Below are 21,724 nucleotides of genomic sequence, written 5' to 3' on the forward strand. Positions count from 1 at the left end.
CTATCCAGAGGATTATATAAGATGAAAACCATTACACCAGACATCTGGGTCTTATATAACCAGCTTTACATAAGTAGTTTCCCTATTTCTTGTTTGTTAGTAAATTGGAATTAACTCCCAGTATGGAAAAAGATTTCACCTGTAAGGATAACAGAAATAGTAATCAGTCTGTTGTTTATTGTCACTGAATGGATAATCAATGTCACAAATGTTAAAGTACATTTCTCAGCATGTAACAAGGCATTACTTCCACTTGTGATTGTAGTAATTATTGGCCTAAGCATCTGTGGCTCATCAATTCACTTGTGTCCAAAAAGTGTGTCAGGAAATTCTAAATATGGTGTTCAAATCCGAAATTTGCAGCTAATCATTCACTTCTTAAATACATTTAGCAGTTTTATATGAATGATAAAGAACAGAGTAGTGTTATCATCTAATTTGAACCAATGATGTTGTCTTGGTTGAAACTACAACAAACTGTTCATAGTATAAAACTAAACCTACTAACCCACAAGATCTGCTAGTTGTGAGTTTGAATTCTATATTTTATGACTAGTTTGTGAGCACCAACAATATTCTTCGATCAGGTAAGACCTGTGTCACACTGAATTGGGACTTCTTCTTCAAATTATTATGGTGTTGGTGATATTCCTACCTCCTCGTTGTTGTTGGCAGCAGTGGCCACCTCGTTCTGCAGTTTGTGTAGGAACTGCTCGTTAACCTGGATCAGCTCATGCAGGTTGGCAAACACCACGTCTAGCTGGTCACTTGTCAGCATGGCATTCTGCTTCATTGGTGTGTAGAACTCCTGGAAACAGACATCATCAGGGTCAATATTCTAAATATATGTGTACAATCATCATCATCATCATCATCATCATCATCATCATCATCATCATCATCATCATCATCAATTTAATCAGTGGAAAAATATCAGGACATACATCTCTGAGAATCTTCAGATCTCTTCCATAGCTGATTTCAGTCTCCACTATTTCCTGTATTGTCTCCCTCCTCTCGCTGCGCATGTTGAGGCAACAGGGGCATGGGGGAGGCACATGTTCATTCGGGGCCAGCAGGACAGGCATCGCTCGGGGGTTGCAGTCAGGGCAAGGAATATTCTGGAAAACAGAAGGAAAATACTATCATTTTCAGTCAGCTGATCAGAGACATTAAGACCGAGGATTAGAGGAAGAGAGCAAAGGGGCACTGTCTTCAACCCCAGTAGAGTCAGTGACCATGTTCACACATTCTTGACTTAAAAGCCTGGTTTAGAGATGCCTCAAATCCAAAACGAAAAACGTATTTATTAGTTTGCACAGAGATTTATGATGTCTAAGGTTTGTGCAATTGCAACAAAATGCTCCAAAGAAAGTATTTATCTCTTTGATATGTTGTGATGAAAATGGCTTTCAGGTCTCTACCATTATAACTATCCTGTAATGATGAACTGTGCAAGATGTTGTGAAAATATACTGAACAGCAAAAGAAATGCAACTCTGGGGGTATTTTCTCAAGTTTTTAAATAGAAGACATAAAAATGAACATTTTCTTGAGATCTCATTTTTTTATAGGTTGCATTCTTTGCTGTTCAATATACCATCAAATTTGTCTTCAAGTGTAATGAAATATTTGGGTTAGAGTTACCTCCTTTTTAGGGACTCCAACCAGTCTGGGCTGGATCCGCTCTCAAGCAGAAGTCAAAGCCTAATTAGCACTTCTCCTGTTCAGCACTAATATTAGACTCACCACAAATATTAGACTCACATGATCACCTATCTCAAAGTTTCTGTTTTCATCCAAAGAAATCACGCAGTTATTCCCTATTCTGGGAGGATAGCAAAAAGATTTACATAAAGGCCTGTAAGATCAGAGGTGAAGCAGCATCTCATTAATCATGTCCACAAATCCAAACATTACATAGCAAGCTTAGGAAATCATCCACTGTTGTAGATACAAAATAATTGCTGCTCACAACCTTGAACAATTGACGTCAGTATCGACCACGGAAAACATGTCCTTGTCACGTGTTTGGTCATCCAACGTGAAAAAAAGTGACCGCTTCCTTACAAGCCTGCATAATTACTGTCTACCCAGACAGAGACCTCTAAACAGAAGACACAGATTTTCATGGAGGTAAGGCAAACAGACCAATATAAACAAATCTGACGCAAAACATGGAATTCAGAGATAAATGTTGTATATTTGCAGAAATTCCAACATTAATCTGGTAATACGTATAGCACTAGCAGATACATTTCAGTGACTGAGTTTAGTTTTTGCTGCATTTAGCAATATACCAGCGATATCACGGTAGGATACACCACACACTGGACCCCTGTGAGAAATTGAACCCGGGTCTTTTGGCGTGTGTGATGAGGGGATGCTTTAACCACTAGGCTACCCCACCATCCCAGATACATTTGACTGACAATATAAATTCATTTTGAACAAATTTATCCTCTCAGCCTATTCATTTGAAATCTATGCTTTATTTCCAGTTCCACTTCATCCTTCCAAATCCAAAGTCTCAAAGGCTGCCATGTCTAAAATGTCGAAATCATGTCAGTTTGGAAGAAAATGTCATGCTCAGCCCAATGTATCTGAGTTGCGCATGATATTACCTGTATAATTGAGTCTGGACGAGGCAATCCAGTGATCAACATCATGAGCATCAATCTCACATTTGGGAACTGATGGACATGGGTCAACCAAGTCATTGAGTTTGACCACCTGATCCCATTGGTCACCACTAATGACAAGCATGGGTCACTGAAGACCAACTCTAAAAATCATCATTGTTACATATTGGTCAGAGAACTGCCAATGAACGAGCTGTGGAAGGAAGGATTTGCTACTAAAACTTTACCTTGCATTGTCAAAATTTCCTCTGATGGAAGAGTTAAGGCATGACAGTTGATGTATGACTTCAGAATTAATCTATCATTTCCTTTACCAATACCTAATTCTACTCCATGCCGAGTCAAGTGACACTGGTTATCAGAAATATTCCCTGATTAAGAAGTTTTATGTCATCAGCGCCATGCAGTGCTGGAACCATTTATCCATCACTGAATTAATCAGTAGAACAGGTCCTCCTCCTCCTCCTCATCATCATCATCATCATCATCATCATCCTACCATTGTCATCACTACCATCACAAAAATCATCAATATTAAATTTAGCATCAGCAGTCTTGTATGTTTGTTAATTATTTAACACTCAGTGAAAGGTGTTTGTAAATAATCATATCTGGATCAGACAATCCAATGACAGCATCATGAGTATCGATCACAACTAGGAAACGATAACGTGAATCAACCAAGTCTGACCACCTGATCCAGTTAGTCACCTGTTACACTAACAAAACTCAGTACCAACCCGGATCTCCATGGATACCTCAGTTGGAAACTATATAGCTGCTTTGTGTATCAATAAAGCCAGAAGTCTCTTACAGTAATCCATGACATAAAAGTTACTATTTACTGAGGTCATAGATAATAGTAAGCTATTAGAAAGAATTCAGCTTCCTGAACTGTCACTTCTGTTTCAGAAAAAAAATGACTTCCGCAGAGAATGACATTTCCCGGAAACCATGGTTGTAAGACATCGGTTACACATGCGACATACATTCTATACACCTCGAGTTCAGGAGTTCTTCCCAGACTTTCAGAACCTGGACATTTTTTACCATTCTAAATGACCCTGATCTGTGGCTGGAGACAGACGATGTCAGAACTGTAATGTCCAATTGGAAGCAGAATCCAGAGACATGGTTTGGAAACATCCTATCCTGTTACTGAGAAACTTAGTGTGCTAACAGAATGCTTTTGCCTAACAGAGTGAGTGCGTGACTGAGTTTAGTTTTATGCCACACTCAACAACATTCCAGCTATATGGCGGTGGTCTGTAAATAATAAAGAGCCTGGACCAAACAATCCAGTGATCAACTACATAAGCATCGATCTGCGCAACTGAGAACTGATGACATGTGTCAACAACGTCAGCGAGTCTGACCACCCGATCCCGTTAGTTGCCTCTTACGACAAGTATAGTCGCTTTTTATGGTTTGCCTAACAGACGATTTCACTCTAGTGTACTGAATGCAACATGACTTGAAAAAATTGTTAGTTTTTTTTTCCATTCATGTTAGATGTTGACCAATCAATTCCCGCTACAAATGTTATTATGTTCTGGATAGTGTTTTCCACTTCACTTTTCACACAATGGTACAATTTTTATCATGCTCAATATTTACAGGTTTTAAAATACCACAACTACTACACTACAAGTTTTCTAATGCTAAACTTGTTAAAATGCCTCTGATGACATATTGCCATACATTTTCTTACGCCACAACTGCCACACTGCTATAAATTTTCTAATGCTATCAGTTTTATAATACATTAGTTGACACAATGCCACAAATTTTATAATGCTCAACATTCATAATGCCACAATGCCACAGGTTTTATAATGCCCAATCTTCATCATGCCACAACGGCACAAATCTTATAATGCCCAGCATTTAAGCACCATTCTAGTCTCATTATAATACCCAGTCTCTTTAGACATTACCAGGTTTATGCTGCAAAGGCAGAGTAATCCAGTACGGAGAGACTATCACATCTACACTTAATGTTTTTTCTTCATTTTAATGTGACTGAGAGCCTGATATTCAAAGGTTACTTTACCTCAACCTTTCCAAAGATTTTGGTGAAAAAAGAAACTGAAGTCACACACTTGACCCTTACCTCAAACAAAAACGTTTGTTGAGAAATGCTCTATTTAGATTTGAACCAAATCATAATTAGCCTCCTAAGTTCTATTGAGAAACTCTTCAAAGAACTGTTTTCATGGTAATTTCCAAGAAACACAGACCTTTTACAACCATTATAATTTGTTTCATCTTAAAGAACAATTGCCATCATGGACAAAACACTCAGCAGTCACGTTTCATAACATAGTCCCTATACAGTCACATGTTAAATAACATAGTCCCTATACAGTCACATGTTTAATAACATAGTCCCTATACAGTCACATGTTAAATAACATAACCTCTATACAGTCACATGTTAAATAACATAGTCCCTATACAGTCACATGTTAAATAACATAACCTCTATACAGTCACATGTTAAATAACATAGTCCCTATACAGTCACATGTTTAATAACATAAACTCTATACAGTCAACACAGTTGTACCTTTACAAATTCTACATTTATGAAACAATTCCAGCAGATAATTACGAGACATACTTAGAGGCAAGACAGGAAATGGGTCAACGATCTTCATAAGGCACTGTCTTTGCCCTAATTTTTTACATGATTATCTTTGACACTGCTCTGACAGGGGAGGAAGTCAAAGAAAAGCGCCAATGGCAATGGTTTTGATAAGGATGACTCAGCGGAAATGAAATAAATGGCAGGGATATCATGGTAGTAATGTTGCAATACTGTCTTGGAAATCCCATTAGAATTAATACAATGCTGCAGCCTTAATGCCCGACTGATTTGATGAGTTGATTCACGTCTTGTAAATGTTCAAAACTGCCAGAAGCATTTGCGCGACTTACGCAACATAATAATAATGGGAGATCTACACAAGTGATAGTCACATTATAGCATTACATGTATTGTGTGATGTTCACATCACATTTGATCACACAATGAGACATTTACATAACATTTAATCATACATGTGACATTTACATAACAGTTCATCACACAATGTGGAACTGACATAAGATTTGATCACATAATGTGATATTCACATAACATTTCATCACACAATGTGACATTCAAATAACATATCACAACACAATGTGACATTCACATAACATTTAATCACACATTCTGTGACATTCACATAACATTCAATCACACAATGTGATATTCACATAACAGATCACCATACAATGTCACATTCACATAACATTTAATCACACATTCTGTGACATTCACATAACATTCAATCACACAATGTCACATTCACATAACATTCAATCACACAATGTGACATTCACATAACATTCAATCACACAATGTGATATTCACATAACAGATCACCATACAATGTCACATTCACATAACATTTAATCACACATTCTGTGACATTCACATAACATTCAATCACACAATGTGATATTCACATAACAGATCACCATACAATGTCACATTCACATAACATTTAATCACACATTCTGTGACATTCACATAACATTCAATCACACAATGTCACATTCACATAACATTCAATCACACAATGTGACATTCACATAACATTCAATCACACAATGTGATATTCACATAACAGATCACCATACAATGTCACATTCACATAACATTTAATCACACATTCTGTGACATTCACATAACATTCAATCACACAATGTGATATTCACATAACATTCAATCACACAATGTGATATTCACATAACATTAAGTTGTAATGCTTCATTTCTAACACATTTTCCACAAAACAATTTAATAATAACCTTAGAACATTTATATCTTAAGAATAAACAAGTAGAATTTTTCAATATGATTCTGTATGTGAATGTTAAAATGGGACTCAGCGATAATCTTTCAAATTGCGTTAATTCATTAGATTTCAAATGCTGCTTCCAACAATCGGTTTCATGCCAGTCTTCATTTCCTCTATTGTTGTGATTACTTAACCTGCTGGGAATTATGATCCATTAGGCAAACCCAGCTGCTTCCTAACTCAAATGAAATCAGAAGCCTAATTAGGTCTTTCATCCCTTCCTCCTTATTGACTTAGATGCATGAAGATTTTGCTGGAATATGTTTGGTGAATGGGATTACAATTGTAATGTCATCCCCTAATCTATGAAAAATCGTGTTTTCAATTTTAAAACAATTAATAAAACTTTGCTCTCCAATAAATATCTATGTATGATATACTGAGAATGATTACAACAATAATCAAATAGCATTATGTGTACATAGAGGATTTGAAAGGTGTGTTATAAATATGAATGATTTTGTACATTTGACTGATGAAAAATGAAATTTGGAGGGACATATATCTTTTATTGATTTTAGCTAAACGTTACAAAACCTTTATATCCACAAATCAGTTTTAACACCTAATTAAGAATATTTTCAGATTGTTAAACCATTAAAAGGGCTAAACTCTCTCCTCACAATTTCTTCACACTGTTGATCTTTAAACCAATACAACTATATTCCTTGGCTTGTAACTGACGCATATATTACTGTCATCAACATACATGCAGAAAATATAAGTGTTATTTGAATAACTTGAAAAGTCCCAAACACACGTCTAAATAAGTCCTTTTCAAAAGACCCACATACGTTAGCTGATAGTATAAAGGTTCAGAGGTTAAGAACACAGTGTGATCAAGGACAAAACCTGAGCTATCAAAAGTATCTTGAAATAGCCTAGTCACAAACTGTTACTAGTGCCAAAGACCAATCCAACAAGGTGAAACCTAAAGCTCCTTTGTGTTATTAGTGTTTTCACCAAATCAGAGCCGAGGTGAGAAATGTGAAGCCATGATGGGGCCAGTGTTACAGGGAATACAATCAGTTGCCATAGCATGTGACCCTTTGATATTCCAGTAATTCTTAGAAATGTGCCCGGTGATTATACAGTCATCAGAGTCCGTAACAGAATACTGTCTCAGCGATACGATTTCTGGCAGTCTATACCTGAAATATGGAACTTAAAGAATGTCGTTTGACAACAACATCTAGCTTGTGATGTGTGGTATCAAGTTTCAGCGTGGTTTTCCAACTCTTATGTAAAGGCTGAAACAAACACACTTAATCCGAAATTTTATACAAGCAGTTCAGCTTAATTCTACCTAGAAATATCAAAACCTATTCCTGACATATAGAATTATGACCATCCTGGAAATACACTACTTTGACAACACAACCCAGCATGTGATGTGTGCTATCCAATTTCAGAGAATTTCTGTTACACACCCATAACATTAAGGTTGAAAATAAATGTAATATTTTTATTTTTATTTTTATATAACCACTGGAGATGAATTTCACTTAAAAATATCAAGTAGGCTATTAGTCAAGACAAATGACCTCATTTCTAAAGATTATAATCCTTTATCTATTTGCCATGACCTTGTAATTATACTGAGTACAAGGAATACACTTCTGCATGTCCTGCTGTACTTCTGATGTCACATAGAGTATTCTAATCAATTATCACAGCATCAAGCACTCTGTTGCTGTCACTGACCAGATCTGTGACAATTCATATGGCTGTTCTCTGACCGAGTTTGAGCTGACCACATTTGCTTGTCACATCATATCTGAACCTTTTAGCACCAAGAGTTATGGTGGGTCCAACCTATTGACAGCCACAAGGTTGATCATTGTGACAAACAAATCATTCACTGAACATTGTGTCCTTGTAATTTTTTAACCATAATAATCAATCATGGCCTTGATTTTTTCAGCTTTCTTAGCACTAATATAGTCATAAATGCCATACATTAAAATCAATTTACGACCATCTGAGTGCTAAGACAGATTCAAAAATCTAAGCCAAGGATTTTACGCTCAGTCTCATGACTCTGAATCCACCTTCTTGTGTAACTGTAAGTGTTTCCTTTAGGGATTTATTTAGAGACTCGTGCATTTTTTAACACCTCCTGTCATCACTTATGGTCCAATGACATAATTTTCAAACCTGTTTTCCCTTTAAACCAAAGGGATAATCAAGACAGGGTTATTACTTAGCATTGGGTAATAACTTAAAATTAGACAATTCAAGAAGATAAAACTACTGCAACAGCATTTAAACAGTTGGTTGCAATAGACTATCACTATTGCAATAAGACATTCGACTATAATTACAGACTATTGCCATGTTTCAATAGACTATTTAGTAACTATCGCAATGGTATGTTTCAATAGACTATCACTATCGCAATGGTATGTTTCAATAGACTATCACTATCGCAATGGTATGTTTCAATAGACTATCACTATCGCAATGGTATGTTTCAATAGACTATTTAGTAACTATCGCAATGGTATGTTTCAATAGACTATCACTATCGCAATGGTATGTTTCAATAGACTGCACAGAGCATCACTATCCCATAATAGTTGTTTCCCCCTAAATCATAAGTCATCCAAATCCACTGAATTCAAAATCTTTTACCTGCCTTGGTTTAGAAATTGCAACACAGACCTTGAGTGAAAATTTAGCAGTATAGTTTATGTTGTTTCTAGCACTATTCCAGCAATATCATAGCAGGAGACAGAAATGGGCTTCACACATTGTAGTCATATGGGGAATCGAACTTGGATCTTCAGATGGTATAAGCATTAGGGCCCAATGAATGCCCCGATTGATTAACAAGTAATTAGGATTATCATTTGAAGAGGCAATCTAAAGAAATGCATTTTAGGCATGGTAGTCAAATTGCCTAGGTCAGTCGACTGGGTCAGTTGCCTCATAATATGGGGCCAAAGCCCAGAGTGATTCAGCAAGCAATGGTAAGATCTCTCATCCCCAGTAAGTCACGTTTACAAGCCTGGCATCATGTATATCATTACTGTAGCAGAATTTCCTTTGGGGAGGCACATCTATTGAATAAATACATCCAAACGATTTGCAACTTTCTGCACTTACAATAATTGCATCCATTTCAGATAGATGAATGCAGGCCAAGGTCACCTGACCAGACAAACGTTCCGCCATCATTTTAACTTGATGATTTGATTACTATTTCTGTCTTGCTGTCCTATCAAACTACCTCCACTTTCCTTCAATGTTTCCGGGCATCTTTGGCCATGTAGGCAGATTATATTGCAATCAAAACCTCATAAAGAGACTGAAATTGATTTGATAATGGCAACCATTCCTGTCCAATCGTACATGTCATATTGCCAGGCAAAGCTTAGCATTAGACACCTGAAATAGATGAGGTGGTCTAAATACAACCTGGACCAGAGCCCAGAATCTGACTGAAGTCATCCAGCATCAGCCAAGAGCTGTTCTGTCCTCAGAGGCAGTAGGATTGCAACCGACCAATGAAATCATATGATTGATTGCAATCTGACTTCATAAACATTGTTTTCACCATACTATTCACTGTAATCCTATTTCAGACAAATTTGTCAGGCTTTGGAATTTTCTGTTCAACTTCTGGGAGTATTAAAAGAAAGCAGAATTATGAATCACTCTTGTCCTAAGCCTAGATTTTCAAAGCCCTTGATCTTAGTGCTAAGATAGTTGTAGTAAGTTAATGTTAAGGAATGGCACTTAGCTTTGACAAAATCTAGTAAGGCCCAGATCGTCTTCTAAGTCATGGAAAACAGGTACAATGCATATGAAGGCGTTTACTTCCTAACTTCAGTGTCCTACTCAGTTGCCCTTTTTCAACATCCAGCTCAAATGTCCTGCTTCAATGTCCCAGTCAAATGTCCTGTTTCAACGTCCCATTCAAATGAAAATTATTCTTTTCCAAAGTCCCACTCAAATGCCCTGGTTCAATGTCTCTCAATGTCCGACTCAAAGGTCCTGCTTCAATATCCCACTAAAAGTCATTTTTCAATGTCCCACTCAAATGCCCTGCTTCAGTGTTCCACTAAAATGTCCTCTCTCAATGTCCCACTCAAATGTCCTGCTTCAGCTGAAGCAATTATTCTTTCAAAAATTTAAATAGAAAAATATAATTCTAGAATTATATATTAACCCTAACTGCTGATTTATGTCAACACTTTGGCCTCGACAGAATGTACATATTGTTTGTTTTTTTAATTATTTATTTTCCCTTAAACCCTCCATCGTTTAACTATTTTGGGTTATAGTTACAATGACACTTATGACAATACAGTATAATACTTTCAAATATAATCATTACAATAGAATTTTTGTTTGTTGGTTAAATAACAGTCCAGTTGTATTGATCTTTGATTCCTTGTTAAACTTCATTGTAAGTGCAGTCTGATAAAAACACTTAAATCATTCTTAATTAATTTCATTAGGGAATAACTCCAAAAAGGGTCTTACATTTTCTTTAAGATCTGTGTTACATACATTGTGGAATCATCGATTGCAAGATTTGAACCAGAAAGGTGAAGTCAATCTAAAAATACCAGCATCATCTATGCACCCAACTTTCCTTAACAGACATGTCCCTTCCTGAAAGTCTTTACCTCCAAATGATTACCCCAAGACATACGATTTCCTGTTCTTCCACAAGTAGTAAAGCCAGCTGAACTGTGTCTAGGAAACCTATTCAACTGGAATATATCATTTCAGTTGGTGTGAGTCAACTCCCGATGGATTTAATGAATGGAAAACTTGAAGCAAGGTTAGTGAAATGAATCAATATGTCGGACATGGACAGACTGGTTGTCAGTGAATGTTCACTGTGAGACTGAAAAAACAGGAGATTCTTCTGGAGTGTTTTCTTGACTTGAGGGCAGTTTGATTGATGTGCAGCACTGACTGATAATGAACCACTGAGAAATGTAGACGGGCTGTATGGCAAGTGCGTGACTCATCGTCTTTATTACTAAGGTCGGCATCATCATCATCATCATCATCAATATCATCATCATCATCATCATCATCATCATCATCATCATCATCACCAACACCAACACCACCGCAATCATCATAATCATATCAAAGCAACATCTCCATCATCATTATCAAAATTGTCATTGCCGATGTCTTTCATCAGCATTTAGAGGTGGACCAACACAACAATCATATTATCACATCATCATCATCATCATCATCATCATCATTACAGCCACAACCACTACCATAAGCAACATCACTGTTATCATTTACCATCATCAACAACAACATCACCATCCCCAGCAGGAGCCCAACATGCATACATCCACAACCAATACAATCCCTGCCAATGAGTGTTATAGAATGTCATCATCGTATCCTGCTGTCAGGCCCCGTATATCACAGAGAATGTCGAGACAGCCTTCAGGCACAGCCTTACACAAGTCTTTCACACACTAGACACTCTCAAGAGATGAACACACACTGCCTCACAAGATCAGATCTTCACATCTGTCCTTTCAAATTCATCAAAGTTCGTTCCTGATAAACTATTTGCCCAAAACAAAAAGTGTTCACTAAAGAATGAGTAAACTAGCTGTGTATTTACACTGCTGTAGTGATAGTGAATGATGAGTGAATGCTTTAACCACTATGCTACCCCACAACCCCATTGCTATGGTAGGCCAACCACATTTAGTTTGATGTTTAGCGTTTCAACCACTGCACCCATGTAGGGAATCAAACGAGTTGACAAACAGACATCTTAGACACTGGACTACACACTGTACCCTTTTCCCTTAATTATCATAAATTACATGCTTGGGGAGGGAGGAAATACTCTAAAGTAATTCTGAATAAACAGGTTCATTTTCATAAAAACATCAGATCATGTTTGTTTGTTGTTTACCACAATATTCCAACTATATATCAATGAAGAATCCAGTCTGGACCAGACAATCCAGTGATCAACATAATGAGCTTTGGTCTGATGCAACTGATGCTCATGAAGTTGATCACTGGATTGTCTGGTGCAGACACGCTTCTTCACCACCACTTAGCTGGAATATTGCGAAGTGCCGTGTTGAACAACGAACAAAAATAACCAGATGTCTTTATGAAACTCAGCAATAACACCTGGTCTACCAGTCAGTGCTCATATTGAGACAATGAGCCAGACTCGCTCTGGGGTCACTTGACTGCTCAACACCCAAAGAACTAATTCAGCGTCAGAAAAAAAACACACAAAAATGACATATTATCAAGACTCCTAAGTTCAAACAAATCTCATTATCAGACTCCACAATCATTCCACAACAAAACGTTTCATTTAAATTCATGAGCTGAAAGCAGTAGTGATCATATATCACAAACTGTGATGTTAAGTCCTGTTTTTTTTAATGCTCCCTAGAACTCCAACAAGTCTGTTGATGTTACAAGAATGGCTGAATCACAGTCGGTGCTGTAAAGAAAGATCTATTTTAAGGTTGCTTGTTTGAATAATTGAAAACACCTTAATTGAACTCATCTTGCAAGCAGGTAGAGCAAAGGACAGAATGACCCCCTGCTACTTAAATTTCCTTTGAGCCAAAAGAACTATGCTAACTAAAACACCTGCTGCGCTATTAGTAAGAGCCAATAATACCTGATAATTGAAACATTGTTATGGTCCCTCTTGTATAAAAAGTTCCATAATCAACCTTGACATGCCTTATGTAAATAAGAGCTGTAACATCTGCGTATATGAATGTAATAAGCACTTATGGGTATTGGAATACTCTGTACACGATAGAGTAGAGTAGAGTAGAGTAGAGTAGAGTAGAGTAGAGTAGAGTAGAGTAGAGTAGAGTAGAGTAGAGTAGAGTAGAGTAGAGTAGAGTAGAGTAGAGTAGAGTAGAGTAGAGTAGAGTGAGTGAGTTTATTTTTACACTGTACTCAACAATATTCCAGCTATATGGTAGCTGTCAGTAAATAATCCAGTCTGGACTAGACAATCCAGTGATCAACAGCATGAGCATCAATCTGTGCAACTGGGAACTGATGACATGTGAGGCTGACCACCCGATCCCATTAGTTGCCTCTTCCGACAAGCATAGTCAGTACAATTAGTAATATAGTCTAAATATATACATTGATTTTGTATGTCTTCATCTTTTTAAAAAGATTTCAACCATAATAAATATTCAACAACAAAAAATATCTGCCACTGAATACATGTTTCTTAAACCTAATTGTCTCTGAAGTTTGTCAAATTTATTTCCTTTACATAACATTGACAAAATGTTATTTTTTACATTTTCTTCTCATAAAACAGACATTTACAAGATTCGTTTTCAGTGACAATTTAAACAAACATATATATACATCCCATATTTTAAACCCTACCTCATTTAAGGATGAATCTGAATTTAACTGATTTTTGGGATCTAAAATTAATTAAATTGACAATACATGCTAAGAAAACATTTGATCATTTGTCACACTTAAACTGAAGTAGTTCATAACTATTCATTTCTTCATATATTAATCAACAAAAATCAATTATTACAAAAAAAATCATTACTAGACATAATTACTAATTGTTACTTAACATTTCTCATTATCAAAATAAGCATCTATAAAGACAACAAAAGTTTTGCAGGTAAAAACTAATTGGCACCAATTGTGTGTCTATCTTAACAAAAAAAAACATTGTCTAACAAAATTGAATCATAAAATACATTCATTGTATTTCTACTGTAATAAAAATCATTACTAAACATTAATAAAATTGAATCATAAAATACATTGATTGTATATCTATTTAAACAGAAACCTTATCTAAAACCTAAACAAGATGGAATTCACAGAAAACAATATGAAAAAACATGAAAACGAAAGAACGTCCTCACCATATCTTTGGCAGTTACCATAATCCCCATGATAGAATATGGAAACAGATTGTCAGGTCCCCTACCAAGAATCGGAGAGAATGTTTCTGTTCTCTGTCCCTGGTCTCCACGAAGTGAGTCAGTATTGACAGAGTTCTTGTTGCCACCTGGCAGCAGCGCACTGCCTAGCATCCAGATCGTGATCCTAATGACGTCAGGTGCCGATCTGCTTGGGAACACATGCCACTGGTACCTTGGGTTTCTATAGTCGCAACAATCAGCTGATTTTCTGATTGGTGCAGTCAACGGACTACGCGTGCTGGGCCTGTTGCTATTGACTCTGCAGATGAAGGGGCTGTAGACACACTTCATCTAATTTCTCTGTATCAAGTGCTTTCATTGAGAAATTGACGTCTGTTCACTGCAGAGTTACGAAATCCTTGGCACTTGTGTTGATTTTTTGAGTTATAGGAATAAGCATGAGTTGATTTATTGGAATAAAAACGATCAAGTTTGCAAAAAATACTTTACTATTACTTAAATTTTTAAAGAAATTTAAAATACAAAATTCAATTTAAGAAAATAATTGTATTCATGAAAGGAAATGTCTTGCTGTAGGCCTAACATTATGAGTAAAATGCATACAAATTGAGAAAAAAATTCAATAAGTTGTGATAAAAAATTCTATGGGGGGATGCAATGATTGAAATCTGAATCATTAAAACTATTTACTTGTAGTCAGACCTGACCAATTACATTTCTTGTTTTACAGATCCACATGCCATATTTTTTCAAGAATTACAAAAAAACTGAATTATACCCACTCAAAAAAGTACATCTTAATGGATCTATTGGCCAAAAATGTAAACTTACAAGAAAAATAATTTTTAGACTGTTCTTTTCCCCATACACACTTCAATAACTGCTAAAAGTGAAATACATTACTTATTTAGAACAAATATTACTTTGATTGGTGATTTTATTTTTTTTTTTTTTCACTCCTGCCTTTAGGTTTTCTGAGGACAAAAAAACACTAAACAAGGATGATGTTTTTAACACAAGAACAAGATCTGTTTAAAACAGCAAACCCCCCTAACATAATTGTTGACTTAAGCTTCGTCTCTGAATATGTATGGCTTTGAAAGAAACAAATAGTTCCCTTTATAGTAAAAATTTCTTCAGTAAGATGAGAGATTCAGAACCTATATCTGAGCAAATCTAGACTTGCTTCATTTAAGGCTTAGGCACTGCAGAAATGGCTGATTGGACAGTGGTACAGGGACTGTGAGATAGAATATTCATTCAATGTTGGGCAAGTGACCACACGGTTCCTTTTGTCCCCTACCTCACTCACTCTCTCACTCACTCTCTCACTCACTCACTCACTCACCCAAACACCCACCAACCCCCATCCACACACACACACACACATCCACTGTTAGTCCTACACATCCCAGAAACATTTAGATGTGTGTGTCCATGAGTGCTATATAGGGGCAGAGGTGTAGCCGAATGGGTAAACTGGTCGCTAAAGTCACACCAAAGACCCGAGTTTGATTCCCTACGTGGGTACAATGTGTGAAGTTCATTTCTGTTGTCCCCTGCCATGATATTGCTAGAATATATACACTGGACTATTGCACCACATAGTGAGTGAGTGAATTTAGTTCTACACCACTCAGCAATATTCTAGCTATATGGCAGCGGTCTGTCAATAATCAAGTCTGGACCACTTGATCTCGTTAGACGTCTCTTACAACAAGCATGAGTGAAGATCAATGCTCAACCCATATTCATCGCCCAACATTTTCAAAGAAAAAACTCAGATTGAACCAAAGCATTGATTTATGCACTTATCAGAAACAAACAATTTTCTAAAATTCTACATGACAAGAAAATCTCACAATGGACCCATAAAAGCCTAACACAAAAGAATATCTCTTCCATTTATTCCACACGTGAATATCTGCTCTATAGTGCACGTGCTGATTGAACACTATGGATAACGATTTGCAAGCATTCAAATACAAATCCTAGATTATCATCTAAGTACCAATCAAGCAAGAATCAGGCACAAATCAATACACATCCCGACTGGTGAGGGTAAGGCCTGTTTCTTCGGCTAGTGATAGATAATGGTGAGAAAACATCAATATCCCCTGACCTAAGCCAACAATGTCTCATTGACAACTAATATTTGGTCAGCCAACCAATTTGTCAATCCCTTAACCAATGTTTACGGATGCTATGAGCTCTTACAAACATTTCGCAATATCATAAATTGGCCGTAGAATCTGTTAACAGAATGATTTGTGAGTTGAACTATTTGCATGGCCCACAGTCCTAGGTAATGATGGGCAGAACAGCATGGGACCTTCAACAAAACAATATTTTCACTGAGATTATTGTATCACTGACTTCATAAACAAACATTTCTGACAGTCACACCTCTGATCTTTGGTTAGAAAGTGAATGTTGCTTCAATTGACAGCTGGTTATATTCAAGCTATATGGAGGCTTCTAGAACAGAAACAAGGGTGGGCCAGGCAGTTCTGGGCTTGAGTGGTTGAGGTCAGATTTTGTCCAAACTGGTATTGTGACGTTTTGATGGTAAGAGTGAGTGAGTGGGTTTTACACTGATTTTAGCAATATTCCAGCAATTTCATGGCTTTAACCACTAGGCTACCCCACTGACCCACTGTAATGTTAAAAACAGGCAATACTGGCTCAAAGAAGCAATTCTTATTTGATAAATAAGTAAGAAAAGAATGTATTAAAACTCACTAAAATAGATAATTCTCATCATCTATCAGATTATTATGTTTAGAACACTACAAATAAATTCCATCATCTATTTGGGAAGCTGAAAGACTGCTTAAATTTAGCTCAATCAATGTACCTTAGCACTGTTCTCAATTAATTCCATATACAATCCGCTTCTTATAGATGACAATCATGCAATGTCCCTAGCCCACAGGGGACTTCATTGATAAAAATATCAGGTAAATCTTTGCCTCAGACCATTGTGGATTTCTCTCTGGTCTAAGGCTGCATTGTATTGATTCACCCAAGCCTACATCACACAATGGACTCTGAGACTGGCAGCAGGGATTCCAAGTAGCAGCGTGTCTATTGCGAGTGAGTGAGTGAGTGAGTGAGTGCCACTTTTAGCAATTTTCCAGCAATATCATGGAATGAGCTTCACACACTGTCCGCAAATAGAGAATCGGGGGGTGGTGGGGTAGACTAGTGGTCACAACAGAACTTCAATATATCTATCATGGTATTCTGATTATTATCTCTTTGCTAGAAATAGACAAAAATGTACTCTCTCGCACTGACAATAAAACAGACCTGATTCACAACTTACATTCATGTTGAAGTTTCCTAAGTTTCAGTAAAAAGTAAAGTAAAAAACGTTTCAAGCACAATTAAATTTCTGATCTACCATTTTACTTAAAGTCAAAATGAATAGTAATTTATTTTAAAATTATCATTTTTTGGTTAAGGCTTAGAAATGTCGTGGTTTCAATTACCCAACCACCCCATGAATTCTTGAATTTTGTAGTGGTATTGATAAAATAAGCTTTCAGATACTATTGTTTTTTCAAGGCACTGAAGGACATCAATCATTCTAATTGGAAAGTCAACATGACGACCAGAAGTTTGATTGAACAAAAAATAACACATTGATAAATGCCCTATTAGCTTGTACTTTACCTCTAAAAAAAATGTCCAAAAACATCCCTTAACATTAAAGATGTGCAATCAGACCCATAAGATATTGCTTTAATTTGGCCTAAGTATGTTTGAAAATGTTCTAACGCAGAAAACAGGCAATGCACATTTTAATCAACATGTAAAAGCATGACCACAAAACCATGAGTCAGCTATCAGTAATATTTAAACTGTATCCTTTTTATCTCAGATGCATGAATTGCATGAAGGCATATTTCCTTATTACAAACAATAAGAGAAACAAACACATGTAGCCGGATACAATTTATCGAATGAACACAATCAGATGGTCCTCAAGGATTTCATGGCGGAAGATTGTTTATCACGATCATCAAATGTTATCAAAACAAATTACATTTCCAGTGAGTTTTGAGTACCATGATATTCGTATCCATGGTAACCCTCTCACGGCACCATGTAATGTCCTGGAGGTTTACAATGTACAAGTAACTAATGACAGTTCAGTCATGAATTTATAACATGATTCCAACAAGGAAGAGGAAGTGACATCAACAACCATCTATGACAAAATTTATCAAAGGCTCAGGCCATGAGTGCTAATTTTAACTCTAATTTCACCACTTTTAAAAAACAGACAACCAAGTGCTCGGGACCATTTTCACCTTGGTACACTAAGTGTTAAAAGTGCTGTATTCAATGAAAATGATATTCTAAAATTCACAAAAATTCTTCAACCCCATTTCTGACCTGCACTAATGGCATTATTTTCTATTTTAAGAGTAAGAGACTTGATTCTACTCATAGTTTCAATTGTCAGTTTTGAAAGATCACACACAAACATAACCTTGCCATTAAACTTTATTTCAACATTTCCGTTAAACTTTATTTTGTTCATCATGAAAGAATGGTCTCTCAATACTTTGAATCAAAAGCTGGCAAGTCATTTTCTTGGAATGAGTAATTGAGGTTTTATGCTGCTTTTAGCAATATTCACAGCAGGGGACACCAAAAATGGGCTTCACACATTGTACAGATGTGGGGAATTGAACCCAGGTCTTTGGTGTGAAGAGCAAATGCTTTAAGTACTAGACTACCCCTCCACCCCATTTTCTCCGATAAAACTTTCTTGTGTAAAGGATCATGTTCTACACCATGAACAAAGGCAAAACAGGTCTTTGCATGGTATGTCATATAGTCATCAGAACCTTCAAGCAGACAAAGTTGGTCTCTGTTGTCTAAAATTACTATGGAACAGACTATATGCCAAGTTGATGGCAGAATACTGGGGGAGTGACCACTTACAGCATATAAAACACCATGGTATACTATGGTAAACCATGGTAAACCATGGTTCACAGACCATGGTTACCATGGTAAACTGTGGTGCCATTTACCAAATGTGGTCAACCATGGTGCCATTTCAGCTGGGGCAGATTGGTTCTATGCCACTTTTACCAATATTCCAGCAATATCAGGTGGAGACATAAACAATCAGCTACATGAAATAGGCAAAGCATGAGAGCAATCGAACCCAGATCTTCATAAACAATCAGCTACATCAAATAGGCAAAGCATGAGAGCAATCAAACCCGGATCTTCAGCATGACATGCAAACACTTCCACCACTAGGCTACCTCATCACCCTACATAGATGATTGAATAGGTCAGTTATTTGTCACAGATAACATCACAAATACACAACCATCGATATTTTATCACATATTATGAACAGTCTCTAATTAAGGGAAATTAACTTGTGCAATATTTACCCTGAAATTCTTTGCCTTGTTCCGGCAGAAAAATGTCCACCCACAGTGGCAAGAAACATAATTTCAAATGCTTTTGATGAATTTCTCAATCATATTTTCTTGACGTCATATACCGTACAATCCCTGTATTAGTGTTAATCAGGAAGCAGTGCAACAACAAAAGTGTAATTCAACACATGTCAAACAATTATATCCCCATTTCTTGAGATAATATGACGTCAAGTGTCACTCTGAACTCGAACCTGACAACTGTAAGTTAATTACACTCTGTACATTATTGGAACATTTCAATTTTCACTCATATTAAATTATTATGTCAAGAGAGTCCTATATCTGACCGTTAATATCAATAAAGGGATTATTTGGATATTTTGTGTATCTTGAAACAGGGACTAAAAGCATGGAACTACAATGTAGGACATTTCATCATGGGTATTTGGAAAACCATTCATCCTGATTGTTATTTTGTGCCATTAAAGAAAATCAGCTGGTAAATATTCTGATCATTTAACACAGATCTGGAAACTTTGTGTCAAGAACAAAATTTCACCTCTCACTCAACTCAAATTGCTCATTAACTTGGTAACTAAATGAGAAAGTTGAAAACAAAATACATGCATTACATTTTTTCAACTATTTTTGTTTCCTCCACACACACAGATTGGGTAGGATATTAGCGTGAGTATAACCTCTCTGTACAGTATAAGAAGGTAATATGTGGCTTAAAAACGTTCTTGTCTTTGCAGTGACCATGGTCTACCATGGTCTACCATGGTAAGAGGTGGATGAGCATGCTTAACCATGCTCAATTTCTGCTGAGTTCTGAATAATGTTTGTCTGTCTGTCTGTCTGTGATTTTATTCCCTTGATAGAACCAGATAACAGCCATTGGACCCCACTGCCATCCTCAACCCCCTTCCTCCACTAGTTAATGGAAGCAATGCTTTATCATAGAACTTGATCTAACTGGCAGATAAACATACACTCTTTTCACTGTGCACCTACATTACCTGTAGATATAACCTAGCTAAATTGGATTTGGAACCAAACACACACCGTGAGACAACAGGAGATAGATCTAGGATGGTTCTATTACTGTACAAACAAAACAAGAACCTATTAGACTGAATGAAGCAGCACAGGTTTAGAATGGGCTTGTTATCTGAATTAAAGAAATGCCAAACAATAGTCTATCAATGAAACTTACTTATACATTGTTGTACATTGTAAATTTTCACTTCAACATGTGACAGGCACTGAACAAAAGCACAGAAGGTTTGTAAGCTAACATGAAGTGTGCACCCAAAATAAGATGGCTAAGCAAATTTCAAAACTCATTATATTCCTAAAAGATTACATCCAAGGCATATTATTTTCTTTGTGAAGTTGTCATCTTTCCTGTACAAAATGCATCTCCAAAAGGTATTTGATTTTTGTAGTAACCACAGCTTTGCGTTTTGAAGCCTATACTGTGAACATGAAGATTTATTTTTCTTTTGTAGGATCCATGTACTATCATTCATGATTTGATTAATGCTATTTCATTCATCATGTGATCTATGCAATATCATTCATGATTTGATCTACACGACATCATTCATGATTTGTTCCATGCCCTATCTTTTATCATTTGATCTTTGTCACATCATGACCTCTCTTTCATGATAATATATGCCACATCCGAATTTACTTCATCTGTGCCATATCATTAATTATTTGATCTATCCTTAATGATTTGATCTATGCTCTATCATTCATGATTTTATCTATGTCCTAGTGTTCAGGATTTGATCTATGTCCTAGCGTTCAGGATTTGATCTATGCTC

At 36.4% G+C, this 21,724-nt stretch overlaps 1 protein-coding gene across 1 annotated transcript in view; it reads right to left on the reverse strand.

The window, feature by feature from the left end:
- Nucleotides 1-21,724, reverse strand: part of LOC137297969 (uncharacterized) — a 116,387-nt gene that overhangs the window by 16,656 nt on the left and 78,007 nt on the right. Inside the window, exons 7-8 of the mRNA XM_067829975.1 lie at nucleotides 945-1,121; nucleotides 656-808 (exon numbers count right to left, since the gene is read on the reverse strand). Of these exons, the coding sequence (XP_067686076.1) occupies nucleotides 656-808; nucleotides 945-1,121 (330 nt within the window). The remainder of the gene's footprint in view (nucleotides 1-655; nucleotides 809-944; nucleotides 1,122-21,724) is intronic.

Source organism: Haliotis asinina, chromosome 10 (assembly GCF_037392515.1).
Source record: "Haliotis asinina isolate JCU_RB_2024 chromosome 10, JCU_Hal_asi_v2, whole genome shotgun sequence".
NCBI classification, from domain to species: domain Eukaryota; kingdom Metazoa; phylum Mollusca; class Gastropoda; order Lepetellida; family Haliotidae; genus Haliotis; species Haliotis asinina.